General features: G+C 42.0%; 1 protein-coding gene across 1 annotated transcript in view; it reads right to left on the bottom strand.

Annotated features, from left to right (window-relative positions):
- Window positions 1-25,224, bottom strand: part of zfyve26 (zinc finger, FYVE domain containing 26) — a 41,184-nt gene extending 15,960 nt beyond the window's left edge. The window contains exons 1-28 of the mRNA XM_078278326.1: window positions 25,118-25,224; window positions 22,468-22,755; window positions 22,243-22,318; window positions 21,481-21,567; window positions 20,417-20,569; window positions 19,727-20,048; window positions 17,496-17,620; window positions 17,144-17,308; window positions 16,943-17,031; window positions 16,679-16,830; window positions 16,379-16,582; window positions 15,178-15,789; window positions 13,343-13,507; window positions 12,924-13,069; window positions 11,783-12,026; window positions 10,759-11,022; window positions 10,448-10,567; window positions 10,075-10,245; window positions 9,324-9,557; window positions 8,772-8,877; window positions 6,496-7,331; window positions 5,655-5,854; window positions 4,562-4,666; window positions 3,577-3,699; window positions 3,119-3,295; window positions 2,245-2,494; window positions 1,822-1,917; window positions 1,362-1,549 (exon numbers count right to left, since the gene is read on the bottom strand). Coding sequence (XP_078134452.1) covers window positions 1,362-1,549; window positions 1,822-1,917; window positions 2,245-2,494; window positions 3,119-3,295; window positions 3,577-3,699; window positions 4,562-4,666; window positions 5,655-5,854; window positions 6,496-7,331; window positions 8,772-8,877; window positions 9,324-9,557; window positions 10,075-10,245; window positions 10,448-10,567; window positions 10,759-11,022; window positions 11,783-12,026; window positions 12,924-13,069; window positions 13,343-13,507; window positions 15,178-15,789; window positions 16,379-16,582; window positions 16,679-16,830; window positions 16,943-17,031; window positions 17,144-17,308; window positions 17,496-17,620; window positions 19,727-20,048; window positions 20,417-20,569; window positions 21,481-21,567; window positions 22,243-22,318; window positions 22,468-22,658 — 5,601 coding nt within the window. The 5' untranslated portion in view covers window positions 22,659-22,755; window positions 25,118-25,224. The remainder of the gene's footprint in view (window positions 1-1,361; window positions 1,550-1,821; window positions 1,918-2,244; window positions 2,495-3,118; window positions 3,296-3,576; window positions 3,700-4,561; window positions 4,667-5,654; window positions 5,855-6,495; window positions 7,332-8,771; window positions 8,878-9,323; window positions 9,558-10,074; window positions 10,246-10,447; window positions 10,568-10,758; window positions 11,023-11,782; window positions 12,027-12,923; window positions 13,070-13,342; window positions 13,508-15,177; window positions 15,790-16,378; window positions 16,583-16,678; window positions 16,831-16,942; window positions 17,032-17,143; window positions 17,309-17,495; window positions 17,621-19,726; window positions 20,049-20,416; window positions 20,570-21,480; window positions 21,568-22,242; window positions 22,319-22,467; window positions 22,756-25,117) is intronic.
- Window positions 25,225-25,505: the final 281 nt, after the last annotated feature.

Raw genomic sequence — 25,505 nt, forward strand, 5'->3', positions numbered from 1 at the left:
TACCGGGTATACTCAGTTTTCTCCAGTCACTCCTTGATCGGGGCCTCACAGCCTCCACAATCAGGGTGTATATTGCCACCATCTCATCTATGCACAATAGAGTGGAGGGGGTGACTACTGGGTCCCACACTCTGGTGACCCACTTCTTAAAAGGGGGCTCAGCGATTGAGGCCTCCTCGGCGAAACCCAGTACCCTCCTGGGACTTGCCCCTTGTTTTGCGTGCACTGTGCAAACCCCCATTTGAACCCCTGGGGGGTATAGAGTTGAGCTGGCTGTCCATGAAGACAGCCTTTCTCTTGGCCGTTACATCGGCAAAGCGGGTAGGAGAGCTACATGCTTTTTCCGTGAACAGAGTGTGTCTGCATTGGCATCCGGGGGGTACAGGAGTAACCTTATGGCCGAACCCCTCTTTTCTCCCAAAGACCTTTTCGTCCTCATACATCAACCATCCTCTTAGGCTGGCAGCCTTTGAACCCCGAGATCGGGGATCTGAACTAGGGTTGAGCACTGAGCTTTTGTGCCCCGTACGGGCACTCCGGATTTATCTTCGGGAGAACGCCCAAATCCGGCAGTCAGACGCATTGTTTGTCTGTCATACAGGGCCAAGACGGGGCCTTGCCCTGTCCAGACAGCGGCTGTCCAGATGGATAGCCGAGACCATCGGCCATGCTTACAAGAGCAGTGGTCTTCCAAGCCCTTCACATGTTCGGGGGCACTCCACCAGGAGTGTGTCTACATCGTGGGCAGTTTTGTGCGGCAGCTTCATGGGCCTAACCCTGCACATTTGCTAGATTCTACAGGGTTAATGTTGTTCCACATAACCCAGTGGCTGCAGCTGTACTTCCTACACCTTCGCAGCATCCTTAACAGGCGGGTAACAATTCCTCCTGACTTTGTTGATATTAGTCATCCAGGTGCTGAAAGCACCGCCTCTGGCGGTCAGTAGAAACGAAATAGAACGATGGTTACGTATATAACCACGATTCTATGAGTTTCGGATGACCGCCAGAGCTCGGCAGTCACTCGGAATTTCCACGAGAAGATTGCCAAGAGGTCACTTCCTGGGTGGGCCTGCCCTTTGCGCCGGAGCACAGGGCATACATCACCCAGGTCACAGGTGACTTTGTTGATACAAACACTCGACATGCGTGCGATGGATATCCAGGTGCTGAAAGCACCGCCTCTGGCAGTCATCCGAAACTCATAGAACCGTGGTTACATACATAACCATCGATTTATGTGCAGCTCGAGTCCAAAACAAATTTCCCTAAGGGGACAATAAAGTACATCGTGTCGCATCATATCGTATGTTGGCAAGTACTTATTTTTAATTTGTCTCAACACTGTTTTGCACACTCACCATGGTGAACCTCTCACGCTGGCAGACCATGCAAATGTGCTGCATGGTGTCAGGGACCCAGTCTTTGCGGGCTGGGGGTTGGTCTGGAGGCTGAAACTTGGCAGACGAGCGGCATTTTCTCCCTGTGGAGCTTCGATCCCTCTCCCTGTCCGTGCTGTTAGAGGACGGGATGTGTGTAGGGGTGCTTCCTGTAACAAACAAAAGTGTCACACAATCAGAAAAATCAAGAAGAACACAAATTTCAAACCAGGAACCATCAATCAATCAATCAATCAATCAATCACCACCAAAAAAAGAACTTCATTTGCATTTCTTTACATGAATATTTATATTTCCTTGGTTGAGAACACAAACTCCAGCAGTGCTGTTGTGATGCTGACTCTACGTGCAGGGCCATTTTTGTATGGAGGATCAATATGCGTATCATATTATTTCTGTTAAACAAGTGCAAATGTCTCACCTGTGGAGGATGTTGGAGATTCGATTCGACTGGATGCGGAGCAGCTGTCTTGAGCGGGACACTGCATCAGCGCGTCCTGGAGGCTGATAACAGAGTCTGAAAGAGAAATCAGTCAAATATTTAGACACAAGTTGCTGTGGTCATTGGCTGTGCTAAAATATGAGCTTATAAATTGCTCCATACGGTCTTTCTTTAAGCACAAGCACATCCAAATACCCTACCTTATGGTACCAAAGGGAACGAGAGGGCAACAAAGTCCTTCTCAGTGTGTGTATATTTGTACAAATTTGTCTCAGTTATGTGTCAGGACTGTATATGTTCCAGTGTTAGGGCTAACCTTTTAAAAACCAGACACACTTCGTTCAGCCCTACCCACATTTCTCTGCCTGTGTTGGCGATTGTCACTATACAATGTGCACTAACCAGATCGAGATCTCTCTCTGGGGGCGCAGGGGAAGTCGAGAGCCTTGCAGGCATAGTCTGCCAGAAGCTTATCGATGTCCTCGGCACCGAAGCCAGCCTCCTGACCAACCAGGAGGCTCTGCAGGGTTCGCACCGCCACGTCTACCCAGTCCACCTTGAGGTTCATCAACATCTGCTCGAGCATTAGCAGCGGCTCCGACAGCAGAGGGAAATACTCCTGCCTGGCCGCTGGGGGCAAAGTCAGCAACACCTGGAGAATAATACACACATAACCTAAGATATGGATGGAGCATATTCAGCAGCTGTTGGAAAACAAAGCTTTAAATGGTATAAAACCAACATGCTTGACCAGATCCATTCATAGCTAACAATAATTATATTCCTTGATAGTTAAAATAGTCTCAATACCTACACCACTATCTAAAACACAAATCTGGTGCAGGACTCATCTTGTCATTTACTGAATACTGGAAGAGCTCATCCTTTCTTTCTCCTTTCTTTCAGCATTGAAAAGTTGCAAAACACAGGGCAGGGTTCCTCAATGCATACAGGAATGGGCGTGTAACCAAGTTGCAAGAACGGAACTTATTTTTTGCCCATTAAGGGAATGACTGTGACAGTATAACAGTATGAAGTAATATTCTGTCCTTTAAATGAACTTCTGTGGATAAAATACTACTTAAAAAATTAAAAGGAAACACAATTCCCAACTGAATTTCAAGTTCTACCATTTGGTATAGTAGGATGTTTTGTTTTTTTAACATTTATGTTACAGCACATACAGTAAAGAGCGCTGCTCTAAAGATACATATCAATCTAAAAGATATTACTACTTAATACTATTCAAAGATGACATCAGTGCAAATTCACAAACCTTAGAGCCCAGATGGAGGGCGTGGATGTGACGCCGACGCGCTGGAGACACCTGCCTCTGGAAATGCAGGGTGAGGTAGTCAGCCAGGAAGTGACAGGCAGCTAATCCGGGGCGGCGGTCCAAAGCGCGCTCACAAACGTCTAGGCCGACCACAAAGTCTGAGAGGCCTTCCAGTAACTGGAAAAAATAAGTAAGGGGCGAAGGAAATTGACAAAAAGAGAGAGAAACTTTCACAGCAATAATTGTAAAAAAAAAATCACAGTTGAAGAGGCTAAATGTGTGTTTAAATGTGAAATTATAATGCTTTCTCTCTTAAGGGGACTACACATTTAACAGGGTATATAGGTAGCATATGCCTGTTAAATTAGAAGGATTAATTTGGTGATCCCTGAAACATTTCTGACAAATGTACCCAATGTTTTATACAGCCTACAATGGATTTCAATCTAGATCTTGACCTGGAAAGCCTCATCTGTCTGTCCCTTCTCCAGCAGATGAAGCAAATGCTCAGTCTGTAGCTGCAGTCTCAGCTGGTCGGATACAGGATAGAGCTCAACCCACTGTGTACAAAGAGCAAACTCCTGCAAAGAAAAGAGGAATCACATTATACATTTAAAACATAAAGAAAAGGTCTACACACTGTAGCTCTGTTACGTGGAATGTATTAGCACATCCACAAACAAGTAACGTTCTGAGCTTTTGCTTAAAGAGAGCATTAGCATTACTACAATGCACTGTTTGTCATGTTATATGAAGAAACAAATTAATATGTGCTTTAGAGATTAAGGTGTGCGTTAAGTCGTTTGTTCTTGTTTGATGAAGGTTAATATGCGAGAGCTTGTAGACCTGATGTGAGCACTTACTTAATCACTGTTAGAATTTGCAGAACAAAAATCTAAATTTTTAAATTTTCACTTGTATAAAATATTTACACATATGTGAGGGGAATTCGAAGTCACAGAAAGAAGAAAAACACATGAGAGCTGGTTAAAAAACATCTACAAGCTCTCGCATTTTGCACCATATTTACCTTCATAACGGCTGCAGCTGTGTGGTACCTGTGACTTTTCAACTCTTGAGCTCATCACATGTCACTTTACCTTTAAACCATCCCTTTATCTATATATAGTTAGTATATATTTACTTCTCATTATGCATATATACAATACTACATTCCTTTTTACATGCAGTCTTATTCTTTTACAATACTGTCTACACAAATTGATTAAATAATTATATTATTTCATACATATTTCATTGGTTTATATTTAAGCCATATGTCTTTACTTGCACTATTGTTTTCTTTTGAGATTCAGATTTGGTTTTACTTGTGCGTTATGTAAGGAGCATTGTTGGAGGTGCCCGAGGCCTAAGAATTCCATTGCCAACGACTACTTCCGTTAGTGTTGTGCACATGAGAAATAAAGAACCTTAAACACCTACTTTTGCCTCCACCATCATAGATAACAAGGACTCGGAGTTTGTCTTGGACTCCGTTCTCAGTTCCTGCCAAGTAGCCCATGGCAACGAAGGCTGTAAATTCAACATCTGTGACAAGAGAAGAATAAGACACTTTGTACGTCACAATATCGTCAAAGTCGAATTAGGTCAATGAAAAATGTTGTGTGTAGTGATGCATAACTATGTCAACACCAGACTGACATGGTTTGGCATGACTATTATGTACAAAAGGCGCCAAATGAGACGGCAGCCAAAACTGGTACTGGCAAGTACTGACAGGAACACAGGCTCACTGTAAGCCTGAATACACCGAAAGGCTTATATTTCTCAGTTTTGATTAAGTAATTACTTAACAATTACTCTCCCATCTTGAATTTGCTAGCTCAGTCTGGTTTCCATATACATTAAAATCCAGAGAAAAACTACTAAATTAATCCCAGGAATAAAACATATGTCATATGAAGAGAGATTGATAAAATGACGTTTACCGACAAAAGATACAGAGGAGACATGTTGAGGTTTATTAACTTAGCAACTGTTGAGCCTCTCTTTCATTTTTGGTACGATTTAAGAGGGAATTCTTTAAAGCTACACCCCAGAACATGCTTGTCTGAAAAGAGAAACAATTCTCTTTACACTTGTAAAAGCATGGAACGAGTTGTGAGGTCCCCTTCAGTGAAGAACCCTTTTTCAAGAATAGGTTGGATACATTTTGTCTGTCAAAAGATGGCATGTACAATTGTAAAGCTGGTTTGTAATTTAGGTAACTTATTTATGAAATATGGAATTTATGAAACTTTTTGATCATGAAAATGCGATTTATGAAATTAGTGTGCTTTCAAATCTGTTTATATCATTTTTGCGCTGTTGTGTTTGAGTCTGGAATAGAGGATTTTATATCCTGTATCAGAAAAGTTCAATAAGTTCCAATACATTTCTCTTGTTATAACAGCTCTTTGTACATGTATCTACTAGGTTTGAATGCTTACATGACCACTTTGCTGTAGGAGGATATATTAATTTCCCTGGAGATTAAAAATAAGTAAGTTAGTCTGAAATCAGCTCTATAAATTACCCAGCGATAGAGGTCCAGTTCTTTATTCTTGAGCTCTAAGTCTGTTCTCAGCGAGGTCTCTGTGCTCGGGTCGTTGAGGCAGAACTCGAGCAGCTCCAGGCAGGCGGACAGAGGCCAGCGCTCCAGAGCCTGCAGGGCAACACGGGCTCGCAGGTTAGCATCCTGTACGCGGAACAGCGGACCTATACCTTCATCTCCATCTGAACATAAAAAGAAAAAAGAGAAACATTTTAGTTAAATTTATAACAACTGTAAAGTAACTTCTGCATGTAACATCCAGGAATCTACAAAAAAACATTGGAAGAAGGCTTTAGAAATAGATCAGTAATAACAAAACAAAAGAAGGAGAGGAGCTGTTAATATGCAGAAAAGTTCAAATAAAAATAGTCTGATCGATAAGTTCACAAATACAGGGAACGCAGAAAACGGCTTAGACTGGCAGCTGATTTGTGCTGCAACCCATTTTCAAGCTTGGTGCTCTTCCTCTGGCAGTAGCTTTCTCACTTTTCTACATTCAATGGCTCCCTTCTTTTTTCTTTATGTCAAAATGTGTTAAAATTGTGAAAAATGCCCATCACATTTTCCCAGAACACAAGTAAACATCTTCAATTGGCTTGTTTTGTCCAAAAAACATAATATCAATTTACTGTACATGTAAATGTTTGGCATTTTTGTCAATTCATTTACTGTCGATCAAACAAAACAGCTACATGTAGCTGCAGCATGTACATGTAGCTGGGCAACAGTTGCAGTATTTATTAGAAGTTGGATCTTAAATCTTTTATACCAAATGTCACCAAAGCATCCCTGCCTTTTGAAAAATGCATTTACCATTTCTTACCTTCTAAGGCAGCACAGGCAAGCAGGCGGTCTCTTAGCGCCCCCTCCTGGCTGCAGCCTTGCCCATACAGCTCCAGCAGACTGAGGGCTCGGCCCAGGTCTCTGGAGGAAAGAGCCTTCTGGAAGGCCTCAGTAGCCACAGCCTGGGCTAAGTCTTCTTGAGGCCCAGACAGCAGCAGACTGACGAGGGGTTTCCCACAAATAACCGCCCCTAGTCCAGCAGAACCTTCCTCGCCCTCACTTAACAGGGTGCCCAGCAATGGTTCAGCCATGGTGTGAAGGTAAGCCCGGAGAATAGGGAACTCCTTCAGGAGGTTATCTGCTTCACGAGAAATCTGCTCCCCATCTAGGACTGCCTCTTTACGGCTGCTTCGGAAATAGCCAGACCATCCGGAGGATTGCGTCCGGGCAGTTTCTCCTTTGCAGGCACTCAGACACGCCAGTGTGGCCAGTAAAGGGGAGCGAGACTTTAGGAAAGACAGGGCCGATGGTGTGAGGAGGAAAGAACTTGAGGAAGAGGAGGATGAATGAGATGGTGGCGAGGTGGAGAGGATGGTGGGTGTCGGTGAGCGCTCCTCCACTGAGGCCTCAGACTCAGAGCTCGCATCAGACTGAGGCTCTGTGATTCCCAGAGTGGGCATGTGCTCCTGAGAATGCTGTTGGAGCAGGACGGACAGACTGGCAACACCGAACACTCCGTCGTCTTTCTTGGACTGATTGGAGTCTCTGTCATCACCTGGACAGGAGCTCCACACAGGCAGAGTCTCACAGCAGCGCTGGACAATCACCTGCTGCACGCTCAGTCGCAGACCTTCCTGCTGCAGCAAGGACAGCACTCTGAGATAAAACATGAAATAGTAAAGTAAGCTGTTGACTTCACACAGCACGCAGTTCTATCTTCTCATTGTTGTATACCAGGGTTTCCCCCAGTGTATTACAAGCCTGGTGGCCTACCAGGCCAAAGTTGCCCCCCACCAGGCCTAAGCCACTGGAAATGATTTTTTTCTGTATTTTTAAGACGTTTATTAAACTACAGTTACAGTGGGGCGGCTCGGTTGGAAACTTAAACGTAGTCTTATTTCCAAATCTCCAGTTAGCTTTTAGCTCTGACTTAATGTAGGGCCCTATGGAATCTGTCTTATTGCTTTTTTAAATTCTCAATATCGCAATTGCGTCCAAGATTTATGGATATCACAGAAACTATTGGGCTCTACAGTAATACTGCCATCAGTCTGTGACTGGCCCCAGGCGGGCCCTCGAAAAAAAGACATTTGCCATCAGGCTAAACAACCTTTCTGCCCTGTACTGTATATCCCCTCCTTTGCAGTTTTAATGTCGGCACCACTTTTATAAAAATGTTTCATTCCTGTTTTATTGAATCTGTTCCTCCTCTTCTTTTATCTGTTGGCATGGCTCACTTTCTGTCAAAGAGAAACATCGCCTGCAAGGCATTGCAGCAAAATCGCTGTAACGCCACTGAACAGCCTCCATGACCTGTATCAGGACAGATTCTTAAGGAAAGCTAAATCCATCTTGGCCGATCTGAGCCGTGCCAGTTTATGCTGCTACCATCAGGGCGCAGATACAATCTGCCGCGATGCAGAACAAATAGGTTCAAGAGGGCATTTATTCCTGCTGCTATCGGCATAGTAATCTTTATTATTTTGTTATGCTTTTTCTTTATTGGTTGTGCTTGTGGTTTATGCATTACCGCTGGCTGGAAACCAAATTGCCCTCCAGTGATAATAAAGATACCTTGAACCTCTTTCATGCTACCATTAATGGATGGTTTTGCATCGATCTAAGGGTAATATTAAACCTGAAACCTGCAGCATTTCCCATTGTGCTGCCCCCAAATATAAAGCCTCTACTGTGTGGCATCTTCTACCTCTTCCCACCTCATTACTAAGCAACTTGCAGAATGCAATGTCATAGACTTACTAAGTTATATGATCACAAATGAATGATTTCTTTTACCGTTATTGTGAACTAGCACAGGGGTGACCGGACAACCCAATTAGCATTTCTGAATAGCTTGCAGAAAAATGTTAAGTGTCTCTCACAATTAAGCCATGTATATAAATAAAAAAATATGACAGATTTGGATTTCAGTTTCATTCACGTTAACCATTAGACCGTTTCTACAGTGCACCAGCTGTGAGGCACACATTGTAGCTGCAGTTTAGATAGCCGTGTGTAACAAGGTGAGGAATAACATAGCATGCAAACTGCAGGCTTATGTATACTTATGTATAGTCACACTGACTGTGTGCGTACCTGTCAGGAGACACCTGCCTGTCAAACAGCAGGTGGGAGAGAAGCTGAAATGGGGCTTGAAGCAACACCAGTAGTGGATTCCCAAGCTTCACTTCACTGCTCTGGTCTAAGAGAAACAGCAAGAGAGGCAAATCAGAACAAACCCAGGTATAAGAAGAAGAGTCACTGTTGGGCCATGCCTGGTATAGTCACTATTTACGTAGAATTGGCTTTAGTTTGGTATATAAAAGTGAGCTTATCACCAAGCGCCTGCTGATTTGATTCCCAGTACCAACTGGGATAATGAAGGTAGGGGGGGGGGGGAAGTGTTAATAGGGGGGAAAAGAGATAACTGAGACAGCGACTAAGATGAGATGGTGAGGTCTGAAAGCAGCAAGATTTCTTTTAATAAAACACTATAAAAGCACTACTTAAACTTTTAAAGAGCTGTTGGTAGAAGCTGCTGTTGCTTCAGAAGAATCTAAAGACTGATACTTCTGTTTTCAGATCAGCATCCTTTTCCCAAAAGGACAAAGAAAGCATTCATCTCTCCTAAATGACAAATAATTTTACCTTCCGATCCAAGGCTGCGCACTAACACAGATGCTAGTGTGTTGACGTAGTCGAGGAAACTGCGCACATAATCTGGTCTGGCAAGATCTCCGTCCGGCTCGAAGGGGCAAAGCTGATCCAGAGAACGCAGCAGCTGCTTCATGCTGGAGCGCACAGGGTGAGCGTCCAGCTCCGACTGCTTCAGACTGGACTGTTCAACCAACTGGGCCAGAAGAGCGCTGCCCACACTGCCCTCTGTTAAAACGAGAGTAGGGCGGCTCGATTATGGGAGAAAAAAAAAAAAAATCATAATCGCGATTATTTTGGTCAATATTGAAATCATGATTATTTAACACGATTACTCAGTCTTTCGGAAAGATGTTGCATTTGTTGAACTTAAAAAAAAACAGTTTATTATTCTGTTTTTGTGCTCATTAGGAGCCGAAATTGTAATCACGATTACAATTTTGATTTATTGCACATCCCTAAATGAGCGGTAACACAAAACATGCAGAACATTCTAATGTTCACATAGAATGCTAAAAACAATATAGGTCTTCAATCCTGCAACACATTTTCTTCTGGTATATTGAAGTTATCCAAATCGTATCTGACATTACACAACAGAGAACTTACAACAGAGCTCCAAGACATGTAAGTGAAAATACTTTGAGCGGTGAGGTTTACTGTGTAGTTCAACATTTATCTAACCAAAACAAAGTCAATGCTAACTTTATTGCATGAATTGCAAATTCATGGTTCCTGTGCCGACCTGTGCCATCTGTTGCAGCGCTCAGGATGTGCAGGGTGGTCTCCAAACGTTGCCCGAGACTGAGCCGAGCAGCCATGCACTCTTCACTCAGTGCTGGGTAGCAACACAGGAGCACTTCCTGGATGCAGCAACCAAATGGGCTGGCGAACACTTGGTCTTCCCCGACAGCTTCTATGAACAAGAGCGGATCCGTAACCAACAAACTATTCTGTACATTTGCTTCATTTTTTTATATTAAGTCTCTGGTCGGGAAAGTAATATTGTCTGCAGGTCATTGAGCGATAGGCCATTTCCATTATTGGAGCAGCCAAATGGGCATGTTAATATTCATGTAAATACACATTTTCTAATTAAAAATGTTATTTGTATTCACCTGTTTTGACAGAGCTCTTATTAGTAGCAGAATGATTCAGGATCTTGTTGATCTGCTGTAATACCATAGGGAATCCACAGATCCCCTCAGAATGGGGAACCTTAGAGTTAACCCTTACTCCTGGGGGGAATGAAGATGAAAACCAAAATAACTACCTGTGCAAAGCTGCTAATAAACACATGAAATTGTAGTTGGTCTCGTTAACTCTCCATGTTCAAAGAAATCTGTTCTGTAACCTGCACCATCGACAATACGTCATCAACATTGCTAAAAAGTCTTCCGAGAAAGACCCTAAAATTCAGGCTGCATACCTTGAGCCTCCAGGCTGTTGTCGAGTCTGCGCTCTGCGGTGTCCAGCAGCTGTCGGGACGTCTTCCAGAGCTGACAGTGGCAGCAGGCCAGGTCGAAGGCAGCCATGGCTGCTGGGCTGAGCTCCTCCAGCAGTGTGTAAAGGAGGCCAGAGGGGTCTGACGTGCAGTGGCTCAGCCAGTAGCCGTCCTCCAGTGAGGGCATCGGGTGAGCAGGGGTGCTGAGGAGACGTTCTGCTATGTCCGAGATGGAGTAGAAAGCCACACCTGCAGAGAAGACCCAGAGTTATCTACTGTACGTGATATACATGTTATGTGACAATAAAAACATTGAAAATGTAAAAAAGTAAAGCACATAATACATGAAAATAAGTAAATCATTACTATAAAAACAACAGTTCAAGAATCTTAAACTGCTTTCCCACATCACAGGTAAACACAAAGGGATCAAAGCTGTAAAGGCCAATGTAACAGATGCGTCCTGACACCTAGATATCAAGATAAAACATAAACAATAACATTTGCATTTATGATTTTTGTAGCTTAGTGGTATATTTTATTCCACTGGATGACTACATGTATACAAAGTTACAATATGATATTCCCAGCACAGCCCAATTGAATTTGAGTATATCCAGTCCCTCAGAGTCAATCAAGAGCTTTTGTTCTGTAGACTCACCATGTTGAATGTTTTGAGTGTTAAATTAAAAATGGAAAAATAAAGTCAATTTATGTAAGGAGTTCAACTTGCTCTCCTTGCCTACATGTCTATGCCACAGCTGCATACAGTACAGCAGATTTACATCTATTCTTTGGACACTGTTCAAAGACATTCTACTAAAAGTGGTCTAAAAAAACTAGACCTGCAAGCAAGTATATGAAGGCTGAAAGCGCACTGATTTTGCAACAAGGAGGACGAGGCTATGTTTGAAAAGGGCTCAATCAGGTGGTTATACATGCATTTTATTACTTAAAATTAAGAATTAAAAGCAACATAAAATCCTGAGTAGGAAAAGAGATGTTGAACCTGCAGCAGCAGCACTTCCGATGGCCTGCAGGGTTAATCGCCCGCTGCTGCCCAGCCGACTCCTCCCTGCTGCGGACACAGCCGCTGTCCCCAAACCCTCTGAGGAGGAGGAGGATGAAGACATAGACTGGCTCTCCATCTTCTGCTCCACCTGTCCCAACTCCACCAGGACTTCTTTGTAGCGCTCCATGAAAACCAGCTCACCACAACAGGCAGATGCCTCCAAATCAAACACCAGAGACACCTGCAGAGAAGCCAAGAAATACACCATGTCAAAAAAGATGTACCACAATCATAAGTAGAAGTAGTTGTAGTATTAGTAATATTGGTAGTAAACACAAGAGTAGGGGGTAACTATTAGTAGTAGCAACAGTATTAGTTGTAGTACAAGTATCAAAATGAGGAACATTAACTTTGAAGTTGGTAAAAAACAAATGGGTTTTTGCAAAAAAACATAAAGGGCCCCATCTTGCACCTGGCGTGACGCAAGTGTCTTTGCTAGTTTCAGACCGACGCAGTTGTCAATTTCCCGTCCAGCGCCCACGTCGTTTAAATAGCCAATGCACCTGCAGCCATCTTTGCGCCCATGGGCGTGCTGGTCTTACAGGGAGGTGTGTTCAGGTGAATTCTTGGCGTATTGCTATCTTGAGGCAGCGGGAAGTGATCACGCCATTGACCAACAAAAACCTGGTCTAAAGTCAATAGCGCAGCATTTCACTGTTATTTTAACAGCGCATTAGTAAAATGCGCCTAGGCTCGTGCACAGCGCGGGCACACTATGCTTGTTACACACACACACACACGCAAAAGATTACAAATAAAAACATTACGGTGCAAATCTGCCATCATAATAGCAATGCGCCAAGGTCCAAACACGCCTGGCTTTTAAAGGGAATGGGAGAGGACACTGATTGGTTTATTGCATCTTACGCCCAAAACACACCTATGAATTAATTAAGATACTAAGTACAACCCTTTAAAACCATGCACCCAGCACACGGACCCTTTTTTCCGCCGTCGAACTAGCAAAAGTGGTTTTGGACACGCCCTAAACACACCTGCGCCAGGCGCTTCACGCCGTGAGCTTAGATCGTTAAAATAGGGCCCACACTGTTTTTCAAGTCCAGCTTGCCACACAGACCTGATGCGCCTCCATGAAGTTCCCTCTGCGGATGCAGGACATGAGTAGAGACTCTGGAGGAGACAGCATGGCGGGGACTAGCCAGCTGTGGGCACCTCCGCATGGACAGACCTCTAATTCCACACAGCCTGTCCTTCCTCCACCATCTGACAAAGTACAAATGCACTGTCGTAAACCCAGAAAAAATAATATACGTCTTAAAAACAACAACTTGAATTCCCCTAAAAAACAAAAAAGCCAGGCCCTGGCCGTTTCTTACAAGTGAAATTTCCACTTCATAATAAAATGATTTATGATCTCCCGTTCATTCTGTAAGACACCATTTCATTGGTGGAAAACCAAAAGATTGATCTGATTCAATGTGATTTGAACAGACCAAATCAAAAGAAGGACAGGCTATTGTTGTTGTTATACCTTACCTGATGTACTGGTGCTAACTTCTCCATTGTGTTTATCCACTGAGGTTTGTCTCTCTATAGCATGTCTCCCTGGTCTCTTCCTTCTCCTCAGGCTGGAGCTCTTGCTGCTTCCCAGAGAAGTGACAGGACAGCCGACAGTTGACAGCTGGAGAGGACTTTCTGAACCTGCAAGTGAATTTACCATCAAGAATGAATGCCCAAATGCTATCTGAACTCAATCCACCCCTCATGCAAACATAAGAAGAAACGCACACTCAATTCAAAACAATTAAGAGTGATATACATATGACACCAGACAGGCGACAGAAGGCCGGTTTTTACTCCCCAAGGCAAACACTTATTTCCTAAAATGCACAGAACTACAGTATATAGAGCGATGAAAACATGGAATTCTTTACCACTGTTATTGACTTAATTAACAGAGATTAATGTTTAAAAAGCAAATTATAAAAACATCTTGGGAGAATCAAATTTGTAGGATGCCATGCAATTGGGAATTTCTTCTTTTTTTAGGAGTACTATGTTAAGGGTGATCAGTGTAAGCTTAGATTCATAAACACATATTGGTGTCAGTTTGACTCACTCGCTAATATATCTCTTATGTCGAATGTAATGTTTAATGTATGTTTTAAATGTGTTGAGTAATGTTTCATGTATGTTTTTACAGTGCTAAGCATAAGTGAACACCATACCTAGAGATTGGCATGGGGTACTTTCCATAAAATCATTTCTCAATGCTAACCAAACCAGCTATTAGGCTAACTGAAATAAAACCATGCCAATCTCTAGGTATGGTGAAGGGTATGTGATGATGTGAGGCTATTTTAATTCCAAAGGCCAAGGGAACTTTATCAGGATGCATAGTATCCTGGATCCATGAAATAACTGGCCTTTAAAAAGAAAAATCTGCCTGCCTCTATGGGAATTTAACATAGGGGTGTACTGACTTATGCCCCCTGTATTTTCAGGAAAAACATTTATTTATTTACGATACATTATTTCTTCACAAAGAAAATTGGTGTCCTTAAAAGGTTGGATTTTTCCTCATTTTTTGAATTAAGGCATTAAGATCAATTTCCAAAAGATGATTTTTGTATTCCTCTTTTTAGTCAACTTTAGCAGGGGTGTATTCACTTATGCTGAGCCCTGTAACTGTATTGAATTGTGTGGAGGAGGAGTAGCTGTGCTTAAGGGGACAGTTAATGAAGATCCTATGATAAACTAAACTAAACACAATATGATGAGCCACCAGTCAAATGTTTGTGAATTTTAGGTGTAGTTGATTTTCTTTTGTTATGTAATGCATAGTCTATATCGACCACAATTCATTTAGGGGAATGCTCCTGTGCCGCCAGAAGATCCGCCGAAGTCCCTCATTTTTGGCCGGATGTCCGTCACCTTCCTCTTCCTTTGTGTTGGCATTCTAAACTCCGGTGGATTTCTGAGGACTATGGTTAACGGCTCCTCAGATCTCTGCAGGGTAAATCCAGACAGCTAGCTAGACTATCTTTCCAATCGGAGTTCTCTCTCGCACGACTAAAACAACTTTTGAACGGTCCACCAAAACAAGTTCCTTCCCGAGGCTATTTTGCGGAGGCACCGTTATTGCGTCCAGTGCTTAGCACCGCCCTAGACGATTGTGATTGGTTTAAAGAAATGCCAATAAACCAGAGCACGTTTTTCTCGCATCCCGGAATGCTGTGTGGACTAGCCAGACCCTCCTCCGCAGCGCTGTGGAGGAAGGTCTGGCAATGCGAGACCATGTCATGCATGCAGAAAGAGTAAATCAACAAACTAAGAGTAAGAGCTCAAGAGAAATATCCTGTCCATCTCACCACTTCCAGTGCCCTGATTGCTGGTGATGATCTGTAGCCTCCACTGAGCCTCTGCCGTGCGCTTGGACAACCTCTGCAGGCGAGCCCCGAACGTTTCAGCAGTCACCGAGCAGCCAAGGTTCTCTGCCGCTTCGGTCTCTCGAGGCAGCGCTCTTCCCGCCTCCTGTCCCACCTGCTGGCCCACCACACACATGCCCTCCAATCCTTCTTTCAACAGCTTCAAAAAACCTGCCATGGCCGTCACGTCGGCTAGAAACCCCCTGCAGCCCTGGATAAAGTGTCCCAGGTCCAGGTGACCATGGTGGACTGCCGTTAGTGAACTTGAACGCAGCTTCTGGTTCTCTTTCCTGATGTACTCCGTCTCACCCGTCTTTGCTTTGCTTCCCAATTCTACATTTGGGTTTCTTGTATCGGATAGAAATTCTGACTGAGTGGCATTCCCCGTGTCCTGGTTCAAGTTTATGTCTTTTTGGATATGCTGGGCAAAGTCAGTGGTGGACAGGAAGAGAAGGGAGAAGATGTTCTCCAGAAGCTCCAGGCGGAACATGGCAGGCACGGCCTCCAGATAGAGCTGACACTCTGACAGATAGTTCTGGAACAGAAAATGGCAACCTGGAAAACACAACAAACAGAGAAGATCAAAGCCAAGGTATTATTTAGAACTATATAAGAAAAGAAAATCAGCTTTAAACAAAGAACAATTCTTGTTGTAGTATCATCATATGTAGCACAATCATGAAGTTATGTAGGAAAAGTGGAAAAGTCTCCTTTGTGTATGTGTGTATGTGTTGCCATCCATTTTGATTTTGTGTCTCTTGACATGTGAACTATTTGGTGTGACCTGTTGAAAATAAAGCACAAACAACTGGGTAAAAAAGAAAAGATCTGTGTTATCAAAAGATGATTATTGAAGTTTAGAAACAAAAGAATTACCAAGGCAATTACCTACATTTGGCTTACACATTTCTAAAATAATCTTTCAACATATTCTACTACTTTGCTTTTTTCAGTCAGTGGTTATGATTTAACACTACCAAAACTAACTACAAACACTGTATATTTAAAAAGGTTACTCATGACACCAATGTCTACTTTGTCGCAAGCCGGAGATTATAATCAACTAAAACGAGCAGACAGGAAACTTTTCTATCATCTGTCATCAAACTAAAACTTCACCGCAGAAAAGAAACAGCTTTCTCACCTTCTGAGGAAGTTGAGGTTTGGTCTTGGTCCATTTCTGCTTCAGACGGCTGGTGCTGCATCAACTCGCACTCGGTACAATTTGAGTATTTATGTGCGTTTACACAGAGGGCATAGATGGCGTACTTCATGGCACAGAACCCCTGGAACAATACTATGTTCCTCTGCACACCAGAACTGAGATTACTGACGACCTCAGTGTCTTCTGCAGGGGAAAATGTACATTATTCTCTTAGCAATTAACTGCTAAATAGTTTTTTGACTCCAATAAAGAAACAACAACAGAGATGAAGCTGCTGACCTGTTCCTGGTGAATTTGGCAGTTGCTGCAACAGATCTAGTATCTTGCGCTCCTCAAACCGAGCCAAAGGAGTGAGGGAATGCAAAATATAGAGGGCAGAGTGATTGTCCAGAGTGTGAAGCTGTGCCAGCAATGCCTCCATGGAAATCCCACTGCACACAAACAATCACAAAAAAGTAAATATAAAAAATAAATAAAATGGAGTTAGATACCAGTCAAACTTAAAAAATAAATAAATAAATAAATAAATAAATAGATGCTTACGGATTGTTGTTTTTACACCATTTAAGTATTCCAAGCTGAGAGGACAAAAGATTGGAAAACTCCTGCAGAACAGAGTCATTGGCTGGAGCCTAAGAAGAAGGTAAAGACTGTATCAGCGAATGACACTTAATAGCTGTTAACCAGCCGCAGAGGTGGAGGTATATGTGGATGTCTGGACAGGTGAATGATTTCAGCCCTGACCTGCTCTCGGTGCAGGATGCTGAGCAGCGTTTGAGCCGAACTCAGACTGCGACACTGAGTCCATCCCAGGAGCAACAGCAGACGAGATAACGGCTGGTACTCCGACTTCAGTAAGTCTCTCAGCGAAGAAAACTCCTCGTGTTTAATCAGGTCAAGTGCAGTAACCTACAGAAAGGAACCAATCCAATTACATTATTGAATCTCATCACATGCAGTTGCTAACCAACTTAACGTCACGATCCAGTACTAATTATGAAAAATACAGAGTTATGGTACTGCTGAAAGAAGACTGTATGCACTATTGCGTCTAGTGGGAATTGAAATCTGGTTACAAAACTAGTATTCTACTTACCAAGACCTGCTCAAGGAAGTGCTTTCCACTACTAAGGCACTCAAAATAAATGGTCTTCCAAATGGATGGACGGTCCTTGTGGCAACATAAACTCAGGGCAAGCTTCTCAGCTTCAGGAAGGTCCACTAAGAGGGGGATATAAAAATAGAGGAAATAAGTTGATAAGGTTGACTTTTTTGTCTTAATGTGATCTTGTTTGTGTTGTGGTCTCTCCACTTTGTTGTAAAGCACTTTGAGCGACACTCTCTGTATACAAGGTAGCCTAGAAATTTAGACGCACCCTAGCGGCAGCAAATTTATTTTGGAGCCAGGGGGGGTCTAGGCACTCTCCGTTGGCTTGAGAGCTGGAAAAACCAAACTCTGGTCAGGCCAATCACATCGTGTATAGAGTCGCTGGGCGGGCTTATGGCTGCTGGGAACAGCAGTCTTCTGGAAGACTTGGAGTTAAGCTTTTCTTTGAGAAAAGAACAAAGAATGGCACTGAAGTCATTCTTAAAAAAAAGAAGATTTTTCGGAGTTCTGCCGACCGGATACGGCAAAAGTTTAATCTATCAACTAGCTTCGCTACCTTCTTCGTTGTAGTGCTATTCTATTGCGTGCAGAGGGAATTTGAAAGACAACCGTTTATCCCGCCCCTCGGATTGAGTCCTGTCAATGGTGGGTTCCCAGACCCAACATCTTGATGTGGGTCTGGCTTGTCAGGCTATATACAACTAATTACTACTACTACTACTTTAAAATGAATTTCTAGTATTGCAAAGGAATTTAAAAAGTGTTGCAAGTAATGTAAATGAGTGAATTCATAAAGTAATGCAAAAGTATTTCAGCAAAAACATTCCCATTGTTTCCGTACAGAGACTTTATAAATAAGCTATTATGGGAGGCATTTAGGGGTTAACCCCTGTTGGACATTACATTGTGTGTCTTGTTCTTCTTTATATTTTTCCTTAATATAAGCTTGGTTATTAGTAAAATACACAGAGTTGGAATAAGAATTAGCCTAATGCCATCACCACTACCATCTATATAGGCTAAACCGTAAACCACCCATCAATCACCACTATTGGTATAATGCCAAATTGACAGCAAATATAAAGATCTTTAGAAAACGAAAGAAACTGTATGCAGATGCTAACAAAACTGCTGTTTTCATGACACGAACGGGAAGTAAAAACCCATTGTTGTGTGTGTTCGCAGCCACAGAAGCAGAAGTGTGATTAAAAGAGGTTATGCCAACATTTGTTCTTTATAACTGAAATAACAAAAGACTTAAACCTCAGGTTATAAAAGACAACGTGACCGCTAAAACAGCTCAGAGGAGGAACTGATTTATAGGAACACACAGCTGTTTTACAAAGCAGTCTGGTCAAACTAATTAGCATGAAGATAGCTTAAAGGGCCACATCATACATTCACAATAAAATATGTGCTTTAGTTTAAGTATAAGACAACTCCAAATTCTGTTTAACTGTTATCGATGAATGTAAGAGTCAATTACCAGAGTAATCAGAGTAAGCATTTTCCAGAGGCACCGTTGCTCCGTACGGCGCACAGCACCGCCCAAGACAATTGCGATTGGTTTAAAGAAATGCCAATAAACCAGAGCACGTTTTTCTCCCATCCTGGAATGCTGTGTAGACTAGCCAGACCCTCCTCTGCAGCGCTGTGGAGGAAGGTCTGGCAATGCGAGACTACTATAAATTTCACTGTTAAATGGGCTTATGATATTGTCTCATATCGATCGCAGGCCCCTAAATTCAATCAAAATCATATCATGGCAGACATTAAGATATCATCAAATATCGTACCATTGTCCAAAGAATCAATATAAAATCGTAAAAAACTGTGATTTACACCTAGAGCTGGGCGATATGGAGAAAATCAGATATCACAATATTATTGACCAAATACCTCAATGTCGATACTGCCACAATATTGTAGGGTTGACTATTGGTGTTTAACAAAATAATTTTCACAATTAGATTTTAGGAAAATAATCATCAACAATGTGAATACAATGATTAAGTGGTTAAAAGGCAAATAATAGAACAGCTACAACAGTGGTTAGTTGAGAAAATGACATCACTTTACTGTAAAGTAGCCTGTAGCCTTTAAAACCAAGAAAAAGACAACACTTACCATATTACAGTATCCAAAATCTGATCTAGTCACATATCACAATATCGATACAACATTGATATATTGCCCAGCCCTATTTACAGCCCTACTACCTTGTGTATCAGGCGCGCTCCTTAGCAGCTGATCCCTCTGAAGTCTCAAAGCGGTGGAACAGTAAACCGAGATGAGAGCATCACACCGAGGGCGAAGCAACGAGCTCAGGATCCTCTCCTCTTTCAGGGGCCCGTCTCTGGCTGCCCACAGAGCCTCACACAGTGCCTCCACCTGCCCGCCGCTTCTACCGGAGCTCTGCGGCATCACAGACAACACGGTGTAGATCTCCTCCACCCACTTCTCCACCTTCGCCGGCCTTCTCTCCGGTTTCCCCAGTTCCTTTACCAGGTGTTGGATGAATGTGTGCTGCAGAGTGTGGTCCTGTAGGAGATGGAGCATGCTGGTGTTCTATCTATACATACACTCAAATGTTTGTTTATAGCTGAGCTTTAAGGATTTGCAGATATGACATGATGTTAAAAATAACTTTAACATACTTCATTAAATGACCATTTAAAAAAAACAATCTCTGGCAGAAAACAATAGTATATATTTACTCATTTTCATTTAATATGTTTACGCCATTTCACATGATAATTTTGTATTGAAATCACCCAGAACAAGGTCTATAATGTCATGTGTTATGTTTTTAATTCATGTGCACACATGTACATACATTTATATTTTACATGTTATATAGTTTTTAATCATTGTGTGATACTTTATAGTTAGAATATGTTTGACTCTACCTGTAAGAAATGTGCTAAAGACTGGGCCAGCCTGGGCTTCTTTTTCTCCAACAAGGTTCGCAGGCAAGACTCAACGGCAGCATCTGTTGTTCTTGAATCCTCTGGGGCCTTTTGCCCAGACTGTGTGTCCAGGAAGGCCTGGTGCAACTCCTGCTGAAAGATAATTAATCTCAGTCTAGAGTCACAACATGTAAAACAGAACAAGTGATTGTTGTATGTCAAGTACATTGTGTCTTAATCTAATTAAAGGTCAAATGCTTTCCGATCCAATTTTCACTACATCATTAGGGCTGAACGATCGATTGCATTTGCAATAATATCGGTATATGTTAAAATGAGATTTTTTAACCGCGAAGTGTGCTCTGGTCACGTGACACGCAAGAATAAAGCAGTCTGCATAGGAAGCATCAACTTGGCACGCTACCGTACCTTGAAAAAGCAACAGGACGTCAGTTGTGTGGGATTATTTTGGCTTTAAAAAAAGAAGATGCTGCGCAGCGTCAGGTATTGTGCAAAACCTGCCTTGCGACCTCACGGGGGCAGACTACTAACCTGTATCAGCACTTAAAAAAAGAGCCATGTACGACAGTTGTTTGTCTTTGTTGAATAATACAGAAGATAAAGAGCTTAAAAAATAAATCACATTTTAAAGGACAATTCCGGCGCAAAACTAACCTAGGGGTTAATAACAGATGTGTACCCACTCTGTCATTTTCTGGGACATGATTTCATGCTAATCTAATGTGATTGGAGCTTGAAACAAGCTAGCGCGGACCGCTGATTAGCTTACAACGCTAGGGTCCCTAAATGTTAAGCTAATCATTGTAAGTATTTAGTTGTAAGCTAATCAGCGGTCCGCGCTAGCTTGTTTCAAGCTACAAACACATTAGATTAGCATGAAAATATGTCCCAGAGAACGACGGAGTGGGTACACATCTGTTATTAACCCCTAGGTTAGTTTTGCGCCGGAAAAAAAACTAAAAACAATTTGATTATTTTCAAAAATTGTTCAGCCCTATACATCATTACAGCAGACAGATTTAAAATAATAAAATAAAAATAACCTTTAGAGCAGTCTCTGGTAAGCCCTCTGAGCCCAGTTCTTCCAGGAGCAGCAGGAACTCCAGCTCTCTCCTGGTGTTGGGAGGAACCTGAAGTGGACAGTAAAACAGAGTATAGTTATCATGTCACACTGCTGACGGTGTTTCAGATGCCTTTTCACCCCATTTTACAACACAACATTGTCTGCTTTGTGAAAGGACACTTTCTGGTTCTAACAAAGATTTGACCAAAACATCTTCTGTAAGGTAATACAAACAGAGATGGTCTCAAATACCAACATATAGCGTATAGCGTATATAGAGTCCAGACTCAAGACATTTTTCTATTGTCTCTGACTTAACTTGGACTTGTTGATTTTTGCACTCTGACTTGGCTATTGGACTTAAGGAATATTGTAGTTGGTCTCGACCGAGTCCACGAATATATGCTTTTTTAACTAAGTAACGTCCTCCTTCAAAACAAAACCATTGATGAAGCACGCTTGTTTAGAAGAAGAAAAAAAAAAAGTATTGATATCAAAATCCATTCAGAACAGGCATTAACATTGGATTATTTTTTTTCCTTTGTCTCTGTCTTGACTTGGACCTTTTTGGACTCGGTCTTGACTCAGTCTGGACTAGTCCTGGTCTTGGGACTTGCCTTGGACTTGACAAAGGTGGACTACAGCCCCGGCTTGAGGATGACGTGACTAAACATGTTGTTTCAGAGTAACTTAAATAAGTACAATAAACAGAGCTGCACTACTTGATTCTTTATAGTGTTACCTGCTCTTCTGTCCATTTCTCCAAAACCTGAAGCCAAAACCAAGCAAGTCTGTGTGGACTGCCCACAGACTCCCATCTGCAAAATAAACACAGCCAGTAAATCAATAGCACAAATAACACACAAATATAAAACTCAAGATCATTTTTGCAGACATAACGTACCCATAGTGCATTACATTTCAATTTACAAAAAATGTCTTGTGAACATAGAGCTGAGTGACTCACTTTAAGTTGTAAGGATGGCAGACAATAGCTTTGATTATGTCTCGTAGGTTTTCTGAAAGTCCTCCCGTTGAATTAACCAGCTGTGGCACACAGGCATTGGCCAGCTCCCACTCTCCATGCTGCAGGCACCTCTTGAAGTACTCAAACAGCTCCTGAAGGGAGGTCTCAGCCTCACAGCCGAAGGGATGCATGGCCACTTACACTGGGACACTACTCTGCTCAGCTGTCACAACTGGAGACCCACCTTTACTTCCAGAAAGCCAAGGACAACGTTTGAACTTTCTTCACCTGAAACAGAAAGAAAAGGCATTCTGAGTTTATAGTTTCACAAAACAAAGAAATGCATATATTATGTTAATTGTAAAGTCAATATAAATACAATAACATCTTTTTTTGGAATAAAAAGTATTTCTGTCTGCAAATAATCATCTGTATAATAAATTGGGAAGCCTGTGTGTGTGTGTGTGTGTGTGTGGTCCGTCTTTGAAATAGCTCATGAACCGTTCATCCAATCTACTTCACACTTGGTTTCCTGGGTACCCAATGAACTTTGGGTTTGGAATTCGGAGACAGCGTTTGGACAGAGTTTGGACAGAGTTTGGATATTAAATTATGAATAAAACTAAAAGACTGCGGGGGCAGCCTCTAGCTCACCCAGTAAGAGCGTTCACCCCGTATTAAGCTGCTGTGAGCTGTAGGCTCACCACTCCTTCCTTCTCACTCAGACTCACCCTGGGTCTGGTTGTTCAAGTGTGCTGCTAACTTATAACACTAATAACATTACCGTCGGCAAAATACCCCTGTGAATTAAATCCATACTTAACCGTCAAGCCACTAAGTCTGTTTGGAAATTAAAACCTCTAATATTATTTTACATTCACTAACGATTAGCTAAATGCCGAGACAGCACCGCCATCATTAAACACTGACTGTGGCGATATCAACATGCAAGATCGTTGACGAAAATGACAACACTAAAAACTCTTTATTTGCATTGCCTTCCACCTTTCCCTGCACCCCCTCTGTCTCTCCACACACACACACACACACACACACACACACACACGTCAGGTAAATGTGGTAGTACGATGTTTTTTCTCTGGAGTAGGAGTACAAAGTAAGTCAGTAGTAGGCTATAGGGCCTACAGTGTGGTTGCTAAGTGCTTTTGGGGTCCTTCTGTAAGTCATTTTGGGGTACAATGGTTCTAGAGAAAGCTTCAAGCTGCAATACTACAGGCCAAGCAATCGGCCCATTCCAAACAGGCACATTTTGAATGGGCACAAACAATTTGGGATAAAACACGCGTACAAAAACTACTCCCAACAGAACCGTGGGAAACAACACAACATCGCAGAAAGATTTGTTTGATACAATTTATTATGATATACTGTAAATTCACCTCCTTAACAGAAATGCAATGCTTTCTTTATCCCTTTATTTCTTAATCATGAATATTACTCTCAAATAAAATTGTTTTCCTCTCATTTTAAACATCTTTTGGATACCTGCAGGTACTAGCCTAGTTTTTTGTTTACCTTATAGGCTAAATCAGGGGTCTTCAACGTTTTTTTAAATAAAGGACCCCTTAGCTAAAAAAGAGACAGAGCAGGGACCCCCCCCCCCCTACTAAATATATTGTATAAAATGAAGTTGCATATTAAACTGGGCCTACAATAACTTGCAGGGCGGCCTAAAGCGCTTATACATTTTTGCATAGAATACTAAGCTATTAAAATAGCCTAATAATTGTTGGCATGATTTTATAAATCATGTTTTAATGTTAAACATACACACTTAGGATGAACTGTATCTGTGGATGGCTACCTTAGTGACACCAATAAGCCTATCATCAGTGGGGATTTATATTTGCTAATAATATGGTGACTTTAACATTTGAGGGAAAAAAAATTCAAAAATTTACTATAATTTGGAGGCCCCCCTGCATTGACTCTGAGGACCCCCTAGGGGTCCCGGACCCCCTGTTGAAGATCCCTGGGCTAAATGATTCTTTGCACAAAAATATGATATTAGCTGATATCCCAAAATCTGCCACGATATGATTCCGAATTAGTTCTATATAAGACAATATCATATGCTAAAATAAAATAAATTAAATTAATAAATATCTTAAATAGATCATTAAAAAGCAGTTAGCGGCATAAGTTTGCTTTGTGAATATATGACACGTTAACGAAAAATAATGAATTTACCTTGCTTGTTAACAACTTATTATCCGGACCATGCATGTTTTCTTTAATAACACACCAAGGCACTTAGAGCCCAGATGTGTGCCATAGACGTCAAAAGTTATACTACACAATGTATTTCTCATTTATTATCTGTACCTTCAATTGTCTGTGCAAACAAACCACGCAAATTGAATAAGAAATCAAACAGCTGTCCAGCGAGCTGCTGTGTTCCGTCAGCGAGATTAAATACGCCTTTTAAATGCCAATGTTCCCATGTTCGTTGTTCGCCTCTTTTCAGATTTGAAAGCTACCTTAATGTCACTAGTTAGCATTAGCATTAGCCAAAAATCTTGCTGACTTGTTGTAGCTGAAACTGAAAGTCAGCTAACTTCCGTAACAGCTAGCAAGCACACACATAAAGCATTTTCAAGTGAGCGAGTAATCGATAAAAGTCACTTACTCATTTCTTTGTGTTGTTTCCCCCGAACTGGGGACTATTTACACTCCTAGCTACTGCTTTCTCTTGACCTGTTATGCTAGGAGGCTAGGTGCATGTTAATAAAGGTCATGTGATAAAATCAGCTGATTCTCCAACGCTGGTTGGTCAAACGTTTTGGCACGAGGTGGGCGTTTTCTTTAACTGCTGCCTTCAGGTGCTGTTGGAAATACAGCCATTCCAACAGGAGTACACATACGATAAATTAACAACCCAGCAAACTACTGTGAAAGATCTGAGTAGCTATAACTGTTGGCAGGTTGGCTCAAAGGATCACCGGCTCACAGTTCCCAACACTGGAAGAGATCTACAAAACCTGCTGCATCTTGTTAAATTCATCTTATTTTATGTT

This window comes from Sander vitreus, chromosome 20 (assembly GCF_031162955.1).
Source record: "Sander vitreus isolate 19-12246 chromosome 20, sanVit1, whole genome shotgun sequence".
Lineage (NCBI taxonomy): Eukaryota > Metazoa > Chordata > Actinopteri > Perciformes > Percidae > Sander > Sander vitreus.